This window comes from Lepidochelys olivacea (genome assembly GCF_965140295.1).
Source record: "Lepidochelys olivacea isolate rLepOli2 genome assembly, chromosome: 27".
Lineage (NCBI taxonomy): Eukaryota > Metazoa > Chordata > Testudines > Cheloniidae > Lepidochelys > Lepidochelys olivacea.
In genome coordinates, this window is record NC_140437.1 from 4,567,350 (window position 1) to 4,582,767 (window position 15,418).

The 15,418-nt window shown below is 45.0% G+C and overlaps 1 protein-coding gene across 1 annotated transcript in view; it reads right to left on the minus strand.

The window, feature by feature from the left end:
• The window catches only part of MYO1D (myosin ID), a 351,624-nt gene that overhangs the window by 235,402 nt on the left and 100,804 nt on the right, over positions 1-15,418 (minus strand). Inside the window, exons 7-11 of the mRNA XM_084615957.1 lie at positions 9,444-9,560; positions 5,844-6,047; positions 2,724-2,869; positions 2,524-2,638; positions 669-839 (exon numbers count right to left, since the gene is read on the minus strand). Of these exons, the coding sequence (XP_084472083.1) occupies positions 669-839; positions 2,524-2,638; positions 2,724-2,869; positions 5,844-6,047; positions 9,444-9,560 (753 nt within the window). The remainder of the gene's footprint in view (positions 1-668; positions 840-2,523; positions 2,639-2,723; positions 2,870-5,843; positions 6,048-9,443; positions 9,561-15,418) is intronic.

Consider the following 15,418-nt stretch of genomic DNA (forward strand, 5'->3'; position numbering starts at 1 on the left):
AATACTATTTCTCAATGAAAACACATCAATAAATTAAAGGACATTAGTGGATTATTCAATCTGAGTGGTTCTCAAATTTATCAGGCCAGTGCCCATATTTTTAAAATATTACCAGGTGACAAAATCTTTTAACTGGTTGTCATACCAAAAACAAAGCAAATCAAAGGATCTGGAGGACTATGGATACAATTTAAATGAGCATGTTTTTAGCCACTGAGGGTGAAGATTACATAGCTGTAATAAAGCAGAAATGTGAGCCATTTTCACTGCCACAGCATATTAAAGCTGGTTTTGTAGGGAAAAGTCACATGAACTGGAACCGTGCACTTATTGGTTATAAATGACATCATATGTCAAGACAAGTTCATGCTTTCCCGTTTTTCCCTTGAAATAAAATCTATAGCATTGATCATACTTTAGCTCCCTCTTCTGGATACAAACCATTATAGCATTCATTCATTCATTCATTAATTCTAAGCTAGAGAACTTGATTGGCCACATAAGTATAGAAATACCATGTGCGGCAGACATTTAAGTTCTATTCTAGAAAAGGGCCTTCCTCTATTCCAGTCACTGTGTGAGTCCTTTTCCTTATCCCACTTAGAATGATACAGCGTGAGTTGCATGTGGAGAGATGTAGGTTCTGATTACACGGACGAACAGGTTACCTTTCTGCTGGAGAAATGAGCATGCTTCCCCAGTTTGTTATTCAGTGCTTCAAGGAACATCTCATCAGTGACTTTTCCAACATTCATGCAGGCATCATCCAGAATGGCAATGATCCCTTTGTGCTGCTGTTCCACCAGATCCACAATGATTTGGTTGTTGAAATAATCAATCTGCAGAACACAAAACAGGTATTTGCAGGTCTTCTCTCACTATCGAGTGAGAAGGAAGTAGATGAACTCTATGCACACACGAGTAACCACACAGGGAGAATGATATGCAATACAGCATTATTAACTGTAATAAAGAAACTAAACTGAGAAATACTAGGCTCAAGATGCAGTGCTCAACAGTTTCATTCTACAGACCACTTGGAGCATTTTTTTCTCCTAGGCCTCTACGTCCCCAAAATATCCCACTGCTTGCTTTACAAAGCATGCCATTTTGTGGTCACCTGATACTCCATAGACCATAATTTGAAATCCACTGAGATAGTGGAAATAAAATATACATACAAATTGTAATGAAAATTACTGCTTCCCAGACAGACCATCTGAAAATATGCTGGACTGCAGATCATATATTCAGACTTCCTACTGTAAGAGAAGTGTACTCGCAACAGGTGTTTAGTACTCATGTCCAAACTTCATCCCTTACTTGGAGTCTAGTGACTAAAAGCAAAGTTGTTGTATCAGAATTAGATTTTACTAAAGCAAGCAAGAAACCCCTAGTCATTAGCACTAAAAAGTAAGTTTCACTTTGTTCAGTTACCCCAGCGGAAACCCCATTGATTCCAGTAGGGAGACAAACATAACAGAGGAGAATGTGGCCCAGTATTGGCTCTTCCTCTTCGGGCACAGGAGTTCTGTAAACATTACTTTCATCGCCAACATTCAAATCTAAAAATGAAAGACTCTAGTGGAAGAGGCTCACCAGATGTCTATGTGGCTAGGCAGCTTTAACATGATCTACATGATACACCCATATGCATGTCTATAGTTGCCCCTTTTCATTCCTATACAGCACCGAAGAGTTTTATTTGTCAAGAAGTGCGTAGCTATAGCAGAAACATTTTCAGCACTAAGAGGCACAGCAGAGAAGGGTCTCCTTTCACATGTTTCAGATTACCACTGCACTGATCCCATAATCAACTACACTACCTTTCAACAGTCACCTTAGTGAGACATTCACACACACACTTATGGCAGTGGAAGTTGTGACAGCAAGATAGTGGTATACATGACATTGTGCAATTTTACTGGACACTCGCAGGCTGCAGTCATATTGTAAGGCACACAAAGGCCAAATGCTTTCCAACAATGTAAGAAAGTGGGTAGTAAGTGTAACTGCTCTTCCCCTGAAATGTATTCCTATAACAGATTTCCCCATTACATTTTCATAACTGGATCATAAAGCCTGGTTTATGCTATTATAAGGCCAGATTGTTCACCAATGAAATCAGTGCGTTTTGCCACTGATTTTCTATAGTAGAGGATTAGGATTGTAATGTCTATACAATGCAAACCAGCATCTTCTAATCAAAATCCTAACAGTTAGAAAGGATCAATTTAAAAAAAAATCTTTCTACTTGAACACCTGTTTAACGAAACAAAATACATATACCCAGTTTACAATGGTAGTCAGAAAGAGGCCACAAAAGGTATAGAAAGGGTGTCATACATTTTCAATTTGCTTTTTCCAGAGTCTGATTTATGGATAACAAGCCTGATGCTGCATCTGCTCTGGATACAGAGCTCACACTGACTTTGATGGGAGTCTACATGTGAAGCAACTTCAGGACCATGCCCTGTAATGGTACACTGGATTCAACCAGACCCCCACTGCCAATTCACTCACATGATTCCAGGGAATCCCCTCTCGCTGGTACTCCTCCTGTTCTTGCTTGAGAACTAGCTGAATAAAAAGCTGCTGCAGCTTTTCATTGCAGTAATTAATGCAGAACTGTTCAAAACTGCAAAAATAAAGTTGAGAAAGAATTGATTAGTTTTTCATTTGAGGAAAGATGAAGCATCTCCTTCTCTAGCAATGCAGCTTACCTGTTGTTGTCGAAGATCTCAAAGCCATAGATATCCAGGACTCCAATGACTGTGTTTTTCCCATGGATTGTGGTGTCATAGTTCTTCACCTCAATGATGTCATTGATATGTGTGACAATCCAACAGAAAAGGCGCTCATATATAGCCTACAAGGAGAACAAACATTGGGCTTAATTTCTGATCTCTCTCATAACTGATTTAGCTGTATTTCTGTCAGGTCTCTATACTAGTGTCTGTAGTAGTTTAGTTCAAGCTGGTTTTCAGATTAAACCCATATTCACTGGTAAAACTCCTGCTAAAATTAAACAGACTTCTTGATCTGAGAAACCTCCTTTTCTTTCCATATAACATTGCTGTATTACTTTCTAAATTCGTTTATGAGAACAGAATCTTAAACAGCTCTACCAATTCTGCTACCTACTTCCTACCTAATTATCTCCACATCAGAGAATTGTATGAATATGGAAAATATAGGTGAGCAGATGAATACAGGATTAAGATTTTTATACAGTGCTCACACCCATCAGAACTGAGCACTTAACACCACAAAATATAGTACGATGAAATATTATCATCGTTCACTTTTCAAGAAGTAGTCACAAGCAAGAGCATTTTCTGTCTTCAAAATCTAAACATTCAAATTAGTGACACCTGTACTAAGCAGTTCCGGCAAGTATTACAACCTTAAAATGACATTCAAGGTGACAGGCCCAAATGTGAGCCCTTACCCAATACCACCATTTAACTCCCTCCATTCCTCCTTCCCACAATTAAAATAAATGTGAGTAGTTAAGTGTCCTTGGCTAGGCAGCAGTTCTGCGGAAAAGGACCTAGGGGTGACAGTGGACGAAAAGCTGGATATGAGTCAGCAGTGTGCCCTTGTTGCCAAGAAGGCCAATGGCATTTTGGGATGTATAAGTAGGGGCATAGCGAGCAGATCAAGGGACGTGATCGTTCCCCTTTATTCGACATTGGTGAGGCCTCATCTGGAGTACTGTGTCCAGTTTTGGGCCCCACACTACAAGAAGGATGTGGATAAATTGGAGAGAGTCCAGCGAAGGGCAACAAAAATGATTAGGGGACTGGAACACATGACTTATGAGGAGAGGCTGAGGGAGCTGGGACTGTTTAGCCTGCAGAAGAGAAGAATGAGGGGGGATTTGATAGCTGCTTTCAACTACCTGAAAGGGGGTTCCAAAGAGGATGGCTCTAGACTGTTCTCAATGGTAGCAGATGACAGAACGAGGAGTAATGGTCTCAAGTTGCAGTGGGGAAGGTTTAGATTGGATATTAGGAAAAACTTTTTCACTAAGAGGGTGGTGAAACACTGGAATGTGTTACCTAGGGAGGTGGTAGAATCTCCTTCCTTAGAGGTTTTTAAGGTCAGGCTTGACAAAGCCCTGGCTGGGATGATTTAACTGGGAATTGGTCCTGCTTCGAGCAGGGGGTTGGACTAGATGACCTTCTGGGGTCCCTTCCAACCCTGATATTCTATGATTCTATTCCTCCCAATAGTCCCTCACTATCACCCTTCCAAATGAGGCTGCTGTCGTTGCCAAACAACCAAAGGTGTAGCACTTGTCATGATCTTTAATGTGTGTTTAAGGATGTCATGCCAACCCACTGCTCTCTTCTTGACAGCAAGCAGGCAGCTAGAACTGTCAATCTGTTCTCTCAATCTCATTTCATTGCATTTCCATTGTATCAAGATATGAACTAACAGAGCAGAGACTTCCAACGTCCTGGCAAACCCTGCAGCCAAAACTGTTTTGTGGGTTGCCCTAGCTCACAGATAAAATTTTAACTCTGCTGAACCCATTAATTTAGAAGAATAAGTCTTTCATTAAGTGAATATTCTAAAAATACATATTGAAGCAGCAACATCCAGACTAACAGCCCCCAAAACCTTTGACCTTCTCTAACAACTTCATTAAGCATCTGCACTCTTTGCTGTAACTTTTGCTACACAGACTTCAGACTCTGCAATACAGTAACTCCTCACTTAAAGTCGTCCTGGTTAACGTTGTTACGTTGGTGATCAATTAGGAAACATGCTCGTTGAAAGTTGTGCAGTGCTCTTTTATAACATCATTTGGCAGCTGCCTGCTTTGTCCACTGCTTGCAGGAAGAGCAGCCCGTTGCAGCTAGCTGGTGGGGGCTTGGAACCAAGGTAGACCAGCAGCCCCACTAATAGTTCCCAGCTCCCCTAAGTTCCCTGTGCAGCAGCCACCCAGCAGGCTATCAATTACCAGCAGTTCAGCTGTCCCTCCCCCCCACCCCCCGCCTGTGCTGCTCCTGCCCTCTGCCTTGGAGCTGCTCTCCAGAGCCTCCTGCTTGCTGTGCCACGGGGAGAGGGTGGGAAGAAGGGGGCTAATGTCAGGGTGTCCCCCGCACCCCACTTACCCCATCTTCCATAGAGCAGGGGGGACACACAACAGGGCTCAGGACAGAGGGAGCTTCCTGGCAGCAGTTGCCATCTCAGCTTGCTGATTAACTTAAAAAGGCAATGTACTTAAGAGTGGGGTCAGCGTACTTAAAGGAGCAATGCGCATCTCTCTCTCACACACACGGTCTGTGCGGTCTCCCTTCCCTCCATTCCTGGTGCCTTGTAGAGTGTGAGGTTACATTAACAATGAGTTAACCCTTGAGGGCTCAGACAATTGCTAGTTCATCATTTAGCAGTAAGGCATTCCGTGGGAAATATCCCACCCTCTGACTTCACCACCTCAACCAAGCTTCACAATCATCATTGCTTTGTATCAGTATTAAATTGTTTGTTTAAAACTTATACTGTGTGTGTGTGTGTGTGTATATATATATATATATATATATATTATAGCCTTTTGTTTGGTGAAGAAAAATTCTCTGGAACCTAATCCCGCCCTATTTACTTTAATTCTTATGAGGAAATTAAGGGAAACGATGTTAAGCAAATCCAAAGTCGCATTTTTCAGGAACATAACTACACCATTTAGCGAGGAATTACTGTACTTTCATTCATCCATAGGCTCCTATCATTTGTGAAATTAAAGAGCAAAAACTGGAAATTGGAAATTCTGGTTTTGGAAATTGTTGCATGACAAACTAGCACAGACTTGTAGAAAGAGAATTCAGACTCACCTTTGCAAAAGCATCTCTGCCATAGGTGGCTTCTTGCTCTGTGTGCTGCTTGTCAATGACATCCCGGCCTGTAGCTACAGTTCGAAAAAGCAGGGCCTTCTCCACCATGTCAGACTTTGTTGACAGCAAGTCTGCAATGACCGACACAACTTTGCCATTTTCAATCACAGGAGTGTCGCCATCCACTGAAAACTTCAAATTCCCCTGTAGCAAGTAGTGAAAGACAAGATTGCTCAATGTACTCAATGCTTTTTTTTTTTGCCTCTGTCTTCACGAACAAGGTCTAGACTGTTCTCAGTGGTAGCTGATGACAGAATAAGGAGTAATGGTCTCAAGTTGAGGTAGGGGAGGTTTAGGTTGGATATTAGGAAAAACTTTTTCATGAGGAGGGTGGTGAAACACTGGAATGGATTACCTAGGGAGGTGGTGGAATCTCCTTCCTTAGATATTTTTAAGGTCAGGCTTGACAAAGCCCTGGCTGGGATGATTTAGTTGGGGATTGGTCCTGCTTTGAGCAGGGGGTTGGACTAGATGACCTCCTGAGGTCCCTTCCAACCCTGATACTCTATGATTCTAAGGTCAGCTCCCAGACTGCTGCACTGGGCAGAACAGTGTGGGGAGGAGATGAGCCACCCTCCGTGGAGAAAGAAGTGGTTCAGGGCTATTTAGAAAAGCTGGATGAGCACAAGTCCATGGGACGAGATGCGCTTCATCTGAGGGTGCTAAAGGAGTTGGCGGATGTGATTGCAGAGCCATTGGCCATTATCTTTGAAAACTCATGGCGATCGGAGGGGGTCCCAGAATACTGGGAAAAGGCTAATGTAGTGCCCATCTTTAAAAAAGGGAAGGAGGAGGATCCTGGGAACTACAGGCCAGTCAGCCTCACCTCAGTCCCTGGAAAAATCATGGAGCAGGTCCTCGAGGGATCAATTCTGAAGCACTTAGAGAAGAGGAAAGTGATCAGGAACAGTCAGCATGGATTCACCAAGGGCAAGTCATGCCTGACTAACCTAATTGCCTTCTATGACGAGATAACTGGCTCTGTGGCTGAGGGGAAAGCAGTAGATGTGTTATTTCTTGACTTTAGCAAAGCTTTTGACATGGTCTCCCACAGTATTCTTGTCAGCAAGTTAAAGAAGTATGGGCTGGATGAATGGACTATAAGGTGGATAGAAAGCTGACTAGATCATCAGGCTCAACGGGTAGTGATCAATGGCTCCATGTCTAGTTGGCAGCCAGTATCAAGCAGCGTGCCCCAAGGGTCGGTCCTGGGGCCGGTTTTGTTCAATATCTTCATTAATGATCTGGAGGATGGCGTGGACTACACCCTCAGCAAGTTTGCAAATGACACTAAAGTAGGAGGAGTGGTAGCTATGCTGGAGGGTAGGGATAGGATACAGAGGGACCTAGACAAATTAGAGGATTGGGCCAAAAGAAATCTGATGAGGTTCAACAAGGACAAATGCAGAGTCCTGCACTTACGATGGAAGAATCCCATGCACTGCTACAGACCAGGGACCGAATGGCTAAGCAGCAATTCTGCAGAAAAACACCTAGGCATTACAGTTGATGAGAAGCTAGATATGCATCAACAGTGTGCCCTTGTTGCCAAGAAGGCTAACGGCATTTTGGTCTGTATAAGCAGGGGCATTGCCAGCAGATCGAGGGACGTGATCATTCCCCTCTATTTGACATTGCTGAGGCCTCATCTGGAGTACTGTGTCCAGTTTTGGGCCCCACACTAAAAGGAGGATGTGGAAAACATGGAAAGAGTCCAGCGAAGGGCAACAAAAATGGTTAGGGGCCTGGAGTACATGACTTATGAGGAGAGGCTGAGGGAACTGGAATTATTTAGTCTGCAGAAGAGAAAAATGAGGGGGGGATTTGATAGCTGCTTTCAGCTACCTGAAAGGGGGTTCCAAAGAGGATGGATCTAGACTATTCTCAGTGGTAGCAGTTGACAGAACAAGGAGTAATGGTCTCAAGTTGCAGTGGGGGAGGTTTAGATTGGATATTAGGAAAAACTTTTTCACTAGGAGGCTGGTGAAGCACTGGAATGGGTTACCTACGGAAGTGGTGGAATCTCCTTCCTCAGAAATTTTCAAGGTCAGGCTTGACAAAGCCCTGGCTGGGATGATTTAGTTGGAGTTGAGCAGGGGGTTGGACTAGATGACCTCCTGAGGTCCCTTCCAACCCTGATATTCTATGATTCTATGTGACTCTGCTGAGAATATTGTCAGCAAAGCTGAAGTAAGCACTTCATTTCCAGGGAGTGATTTGCTGTTCAGTTCATCAACAAGTGAAACACCATTAGCACATTTCTAAATTCAGGCTAAACTGTCCTCTGTACTGTATGCTCCCCTTATGGGCAACTCAGGCAAGGGACACAAAGGGAGGCACCAGCTATGGGGGGCATGTGGCTTCCCCCCGCCAACTTCTCCCTGCCCCGCCCCCAGCCTGGGCCCCCCGCTCTACCCTGGGTTCCCGGTTCTCTCTCTCGACATTAACTGGAGTGGGGCTCTGTCCTTTGCAGCGCAAGGAAGGAGGCCCCACACCGGCAGCTCCTCTGGCCTGGCTGTCTCAGTACCACCCCCAGGCCCCAAACCTGTCCTCCACTGAGGCTGTACAGACCCTAGGAGTCGAAGCTGTGTGGAAGGGCTGGGGCAGGACTGGGGGCAGTACAGCCATGCTGGAGGAACTGCCTGCATGTGGCCACCCGGCAGCCCCACATTCTGCTCCTTTCGCCACTGTGGTTCCCTGCTGAATGTGCCTCCCCCAGGGCAGTAGTTCTTAAACTTTTGTACTGGTGACCCCTTTCACATAGCACGCCTCTGAGTGTGACTGCCCATATAAATTAAAAACACTTTTAAATATATTTAATACCATTATAAATGCTGGAGGCAAGCGGGGTTTGAGGTGGAGGCTGACAGCTCACGACCCCCGCATGTAATACCCTTGCGACCCACTGCGGGGTCCCAACCCCCAGTTTGAGCACCCCTGCCCTAGGGTGTCTGGAGAGGGGCATGTGACCCTTCTTGACCACCCCCTCAACTGAGGCTTTACCTTTGCCTGTGACCAAAAGAAGGATTTGGCCTTTAGTATTTAGCAGGATTCAAGGAACAAAGTTATGACAAACTAATTCAAATAAAGTTTAATCAGGCAAAGACTGTTACAAGCCAGGGGTCTAGAGAGGAGTTGGAATTAAAAGACACTACGCAGAACCCACAGATTATTTATATTTATCATTTCCATCTTCACTACAGCTCACCACAACGTCCTAGAATACAGTTTCCAGTTTAATGACATCACCAGAAAAACTGACATGAAGATTGATGAGCTATTAGTCTGAATTATTGTGGGGAAATTCTAAGTCTTGTGTTATACAGAAGGTCAGACTAGATGATCACAATGGTCCCACAGGGGAATTTGACCCACTACTGGCAGGCAGGAATAGTGTTGACTTTTCAACCAAACAGCACTTCCAACTGCATCTGATAGAACAACTCGACTATTGAAGTAACACAAGTAACACAGCCTGGCTGCCCTGCCATTGCAATCCTGGAAGAACAGCTTGCACAAACCCACATGCAGGGAACTCACCAAGTGAAGAATGGACGCCAAAATTTTGTAGACAGTTTGAACCTCCTCTGGTTTGAAGCCTATCACTTTCATAGCATCTGCCACTGCTTTGAACTCGGCACCATCATTGATGGAACACTAAGGAAAATAGAGATTTATTTAAGTTAGTACCTTTCATGGTCTAGACAAACATTCTTGAATATAAAGCATCACCATGGTACAGCTTTAAGGAAATAACGTGGCAGCCATTATGCAACCACCACAGATGTCACAGACGTGTTACTAAAAAAAAAGTGAATGTTGCCCAGAACAGTAGGTCACGGCCACTATCTATTCTATTTATCACATACCAAAAAACCCTTCAGAGTTATTTAGATTGCAAAATCAACCACTCAAAAGTTAAGAAATGCCAGTTTTACAGTTACCAATGCAATTTAATTCTGCCTCCTTTGTACATCAATCCTATAATCTGCAAGAAGATGGAAATAGTATGTGATCACGTAATTAAAGACCATCACAATGCATATGCACAAGAGAGCCAAATTATAGTTGTGTAGGCTCCTAGATTCCAACTTCTTGACTTTGCAACCTAAAAACACTCTCAAGACAGGAAGTTACCAACAAAAAGCTGTTTTTTTCTTCTTTTTAAAGAAAAACGGTAGGTACAATTCTCCCATCAAGCATCAGAGACAGGGTTTAATCTCAACTTTCAGCACTGGACCATAGTCTGCTATCACTTGAGCTACAAAACTAGCTGACAGCAGCAAAACACTTATCCAGAAAGCGATATGAACTGTTGGATGCTGATGCTGAGGTCCCAAGGTTTTGTTCAATGACCTTGTGGGGCAGTGACACACAGGAAGCATTTGATGTCAGTATTTACCCTGAAATTTATGTTCCTGAACGAAATGTGTACATCATAATGTGGAGACTTGACCTATAGCGTGGAAGTTTTTATACAACCACATTAAGGCCCTCCTGGAGGAACCTGAGACTGTTCAAAACTGTTTTTCCATCCTTACACCATGAATTCTGCACCAGCTAATAGAATAAGTTCTGGTCATTGACTTCTTTCTGGGTTCATGAGGGTGTTAATCACCTCATATGAGTAACCGTTTTGAATCTGTCTTGTCCTAAAGATGTATGACTGATCTTTGTCATAACAGACCTCCTATACAATGCAGAAGGATCAGGAGATTCAACACAGAGTTAATCAGCCTGAAAACCATAGCCTCTTCAGCCAGAGAGGCATAAATGATATCATTGCCACACTGTGCAGGTTGTGCATGGTCCCAAGAAGCAGTGGAATGGTAGGAAAGCATATAACAAAGATCTTGGCCTGCTTGATATGAAATCGTTCATCTACTTGAATTACAAGTCCTGACATTTGGAGAGGCCATGGGGCACTTGATTTTTGGTTTCCAGATGCAGAGAGATCAATCACTGATCCAAACTAAGTGAATAACAATGAGTGAAGACACACTGCTTAATTTAACTTCTGCCTGGTAAACTAGTCTGCCTTGGTGTGTAGTAGCATGCAGAAACATGAATCACTTTGCTTTTGCTTTCTCTCGACAGACCCCTGTACGACATTCTATATCTTGGGGGAGTGTTCTGTAATCCCCACATTCCTCATTTATATATCATTGTGATATTGCATATAAAGCAGGTTGTGTGAGGTATCAGGGGGAAGGTTATGATCTGCTGAAACCCACGGTTCTATCTAAATAGATATATCATTACATAAGAACATAAGAATGGCCATACTGGGTCAGACCAAAGGTCCATCCAGCCCAGTATCTTGTCTACCGACAGTGGCCAATGCCAGGTGCCCCAGAGTGAGTGAACCAAACAGGTAATGATCGAGTGATCTCTCTCCTGTCACCCATCTCCATATTAAGGCATGTGAAGTTATGAGAATGTATTGTATGGTTTTCACTAAAATATGCTGTGGGTTTGGGAGGCACCCAGATACAAGCCCTCCAGAGACAATGACACGGGAGGTAACCAATGCCCAGGTGGGTGCTGAACAGACATCACCAGCCATTGTCCAGCAGAGGAGTTACAATTCAATGACCCACTCACAGGACACACACCAGGGTATCGCTTCACCTTGTGACTCAGCAACACCTACCAGACATGCCCTGGACTTGTGTTCTCCAAGCACATGGGATTAACGGTATAAAACACAACACAAGGGCCCCATGCACGGCTTTTCTCCTTCCCCCTCCTACCCTGCAAGCAACAAGGACACTCTGAAGACTCCAACAGAGGGGACTGGCCCAGGTTTCAAGGGTGAAACCTGTGTACTATGAATTGCAATATCCAGTGAGGTGAGAAAAACTGCTTCATCTAGATCAGCGTGGGCAAACTTTTTTGGCCCGAGGGCCACATCTGGGTATGGAAATTGTATGGCGGGCCATGAATGCTCATGAAATTGGGGGCTGGTGTGCGGGAGGGGCTGAGGGCTCTGGCTGGGGGTGTGGGCTCTGGGGTGGACCCAGAAATGAGGAGTTCAGGGTGCAGGAGGAGACTCTGGGCTGGGGCAGAGGGTTGGAGTGTGGAGGGGGGTGAGGGCTCCGGCTGGGGGTACAAGAGGGTGCTCCAGGCTGGGACCAATGGGTTTGGAGGGCAGGAGGGAGATCAGGGCAGGGGAGGGGGTCAGGGGTGCAGGCTCCAGACGGCGCTTACCTCAAGCAGCTCTGGGAAGCAGTGGCATGTCCCCACTCCAGTTCCTATGCGAGGCACAGCCAGGTGGCTCGGCACACTGCCCCATCCACAGACACCGTCCTGCAGCTCCCACTGGCCATAGTTCCCAGCCAATGGAAGCTGTGGAGCCCCATTGGCTGACACTATGCATAGGAGCTGGAAGGGGCACATGCCGCTGCTTCTGGGAGCTGTGCAGAGCCACAGCATGCCCGGAGCGGGGCAAGCCCCCGACTGGAATGCTGGATCAGGGCAAGCCCCGGACCCCACTCCCCAGCAAGAGCTCAAGGTTTGAATTAAAATGTCTGCACGACCAGATGTGGCCTCCGGGCCAAGTTTGCCCACCCCTGATCTAGATGTTGCCCAGTCTTAAAGGGTTGAGAGTTTAGATTCCATGCTTATATATATTATTTTATTTTGGTAACCACTTTGACTTTTTGCCCATCGCTTATAATCACTTAAAATCTCTCTTTTGTAGTCAAACTTCTTTTACTGTTTATCTTTACCCTTGAGTTTGCCTGAAGTGTTTGGTAAGAGTGTTTGTCAGATTTATAAAGGCGGGTGTATATTCACTTTTCACTGATGAAGAGGTGAATCAATAATTAAATTGAGCAGTGCATCTTGAGCAGTGGAAGAAAATATATTCCTGAGGTACGCAGCTGGGAGGATTTGGCTGGTGCCTTTCTCTGTGTGATTCATGAGTGGCTCTGGGAGCATTCATGCAATCTAGCTGGGTGTGGGGCTCCACATGGGGTTGTGCTGAATAACAGCACCTGGAGGGGCTTGCTGCTTGTCACTAGCAAAGCATTGTGAGAGACAGCGCAGGCTGGAGAGTTAAGGGGGCACAGCAGTCCCGCAGTCTCAGACAGCACTCCTGGGATCCCATCACACCGAACAGAGTTGTCCATAAAGACCAAGAAGTGAATTTCCTTCTTTAAAGCCAATACTGATACTACCATAATCCTGGAAAAGACCTTTGGAGTACATTGCCGATTAAATGGTAAGGATCAGAGTTGAAAAAGCTGCCCACTACAGGCAAAACAGGAGAATTATTTCTGGGATGACAAAATGGGACTGTGAAGATGTGTCTCCTTCAGGTACTTGTTCAAATGTTTCAGATAGAGCCCAGCTCTGTTTGCTCCACGTTACTGAGGTTAGACGTAAGTGACATACAGCCTTTGATGAGACAGAAAGGGTTATTAACTGGTTCCATAATTGGTCTTTGAGACGTACACATGTTCATTCCACTTCAGGTGAGTGCACACCCGGGGCACTGTTATTGGAGATTTCTCCCTCAGCATACCCATCAGAGTGGCGTATGTGTCATTTGGTGCTTCACATTGCTGCACCTCCCACTCTCCCCCTCTATATCAAAGTCTGTCTAGTAAGAAGAAATGAGAAGGAGGGTAGGTCCAGAAATGGACACATGCAACACCTCACAAAGAACAGTTACAGAACAGGTTAGGAACAGTTTGCACACATCCATTCCTCTTCAGGTGACTCACAAGCAAGTGCAAACACATTGTTTGGAAAAGTTACATTGGCCATATTATATCTTTCCTCATCCTTATGAGCATGAGGCTTCAGGAAGGAAGTTGGCAAATATATTGCCTAATTGATGTGGAAGTGAGAGACAACTTTGGTGAGAAACTTCAGATGAAGGAACAGGGATAATTTGTCCTTGTAGAAGACTGTATACAGAGGACCAGACACTAAGGCTCACAATTAACCCACTCCCCTGCCCAAGGCGATTGCCACCAAAAAGGCTACCTTCATCGGGACATGGAGTAATGAGCAGGTGGATAACAGTTCAAAGGAAGGACCCATTAGCTTTGTCAATACCAGGTTTAAGTCCTAAGCGGGAAATAGGATCCTCTACATGGAGATATAGAAGAAGAAGAAGGGTGTGGAGACAACTTTGAGGCAGGTAGAAACCTCCAAGAGTTCCAAAATGGCCACTGGTATGGTGCAGAGCTCAATTCCTTCCTGGTCAGCCAAGACAGAGCTTCTGCTGGGTATCAGGGTGGTGACTATGTGACACAGCCGTGACACGTATAAGCCAACTTCCAACTCAGAGGATGAACTGGATTCATCCAACTAAAGAGGAGCTACTCCTGTCAGTGCCAGGAATTGGTGTCAGTAGTCTGGAGAAAAGGGCATTAGTGAGATCACTGCAGTTTGCCTCTCGACAGCAGTGTACAAGGAGGTGCTACAGTGCCCACAGTATCGAGAGACTCCAAAGGTCGCATTCCACAACATATGTGGCTACTAAACTGGGAGGAGTGGTAGATACGCTGGAGGGGAGGGATAGGATACAGAAGGACCTAGACAAATTGGAGGATTGGGCCAAAAGAAATCTGATGAGGTTCAATAAGGATAAGTGCAGGGTCCTGCACTTAGGACGGAAGAACCCAATGCACAGCTACAGACTAGGGACCGAATGGCTAGGCAGCAGTTCTGCGGAAAAGGACCTAGGGGTGACAGTGGACGAGAAGCTGGATATGAGTCAGCAGTGTGCCCTTGTTGCCAAGAAGGCTAATGGCATTTTGGGATGTATAAGTAGGGGCATAGCGAGCAGATCGAGGGACGTGATCGTTCCCCTCTATTCGACATTGGTGAGGCCTCATTTGGAGTACTGTGTCCAGTTTTGGGCCCCACACTTCAAGAAGGATGTGGATAAATTGGAGAGAGTCCAGCGAAGGGCAACAAAAATGATTAGGGGACTGGAACACATGAGTTATGAGGAGAGGCTGAGGGAGCTGGGATTGTTTAGCCTGCAGAAGAGAAGAATGGGGGGATTTGATAGCTGCTTTCAACTACCTGAAAGGGGGTTCCAAAGAGGATGGCTCTAGACTGTTCTCAATGGTAGCAGATGACAGAACGAGGAGTAATGGTCTCAAGTTGCAGTGGGGAAGGTTTAGATTGGATATTAGGAAAAACTTTTTCACTAAGAGGGTGGTGAAACACTGGAATGCGTTACCTAGGGAGGTGGTAGAATCTCCTTCCTTAGAGGTTTTTAAGGTCAGGCTTGACAAAGCCCTGGCTGGGATGATTTAACTGGGAATTGGTCCTGCTTCGAGCAGGGGGTTGGACTAGATGACCTTCTGGGGTCCCTTCCAACCCTGATATTCTATGATTCTATGTTTCAAATGGTACCATCTCTTGCTACTGCTAAGCCAACGAAGACCGCACCACTAACACAATCTATCCTCCTCCCCAGCACAATTGCTGGACTTTGGTGTCAGGGACCTTGATCTCCCAGATACCAAGTCCTTCGATGCCATCTTCTG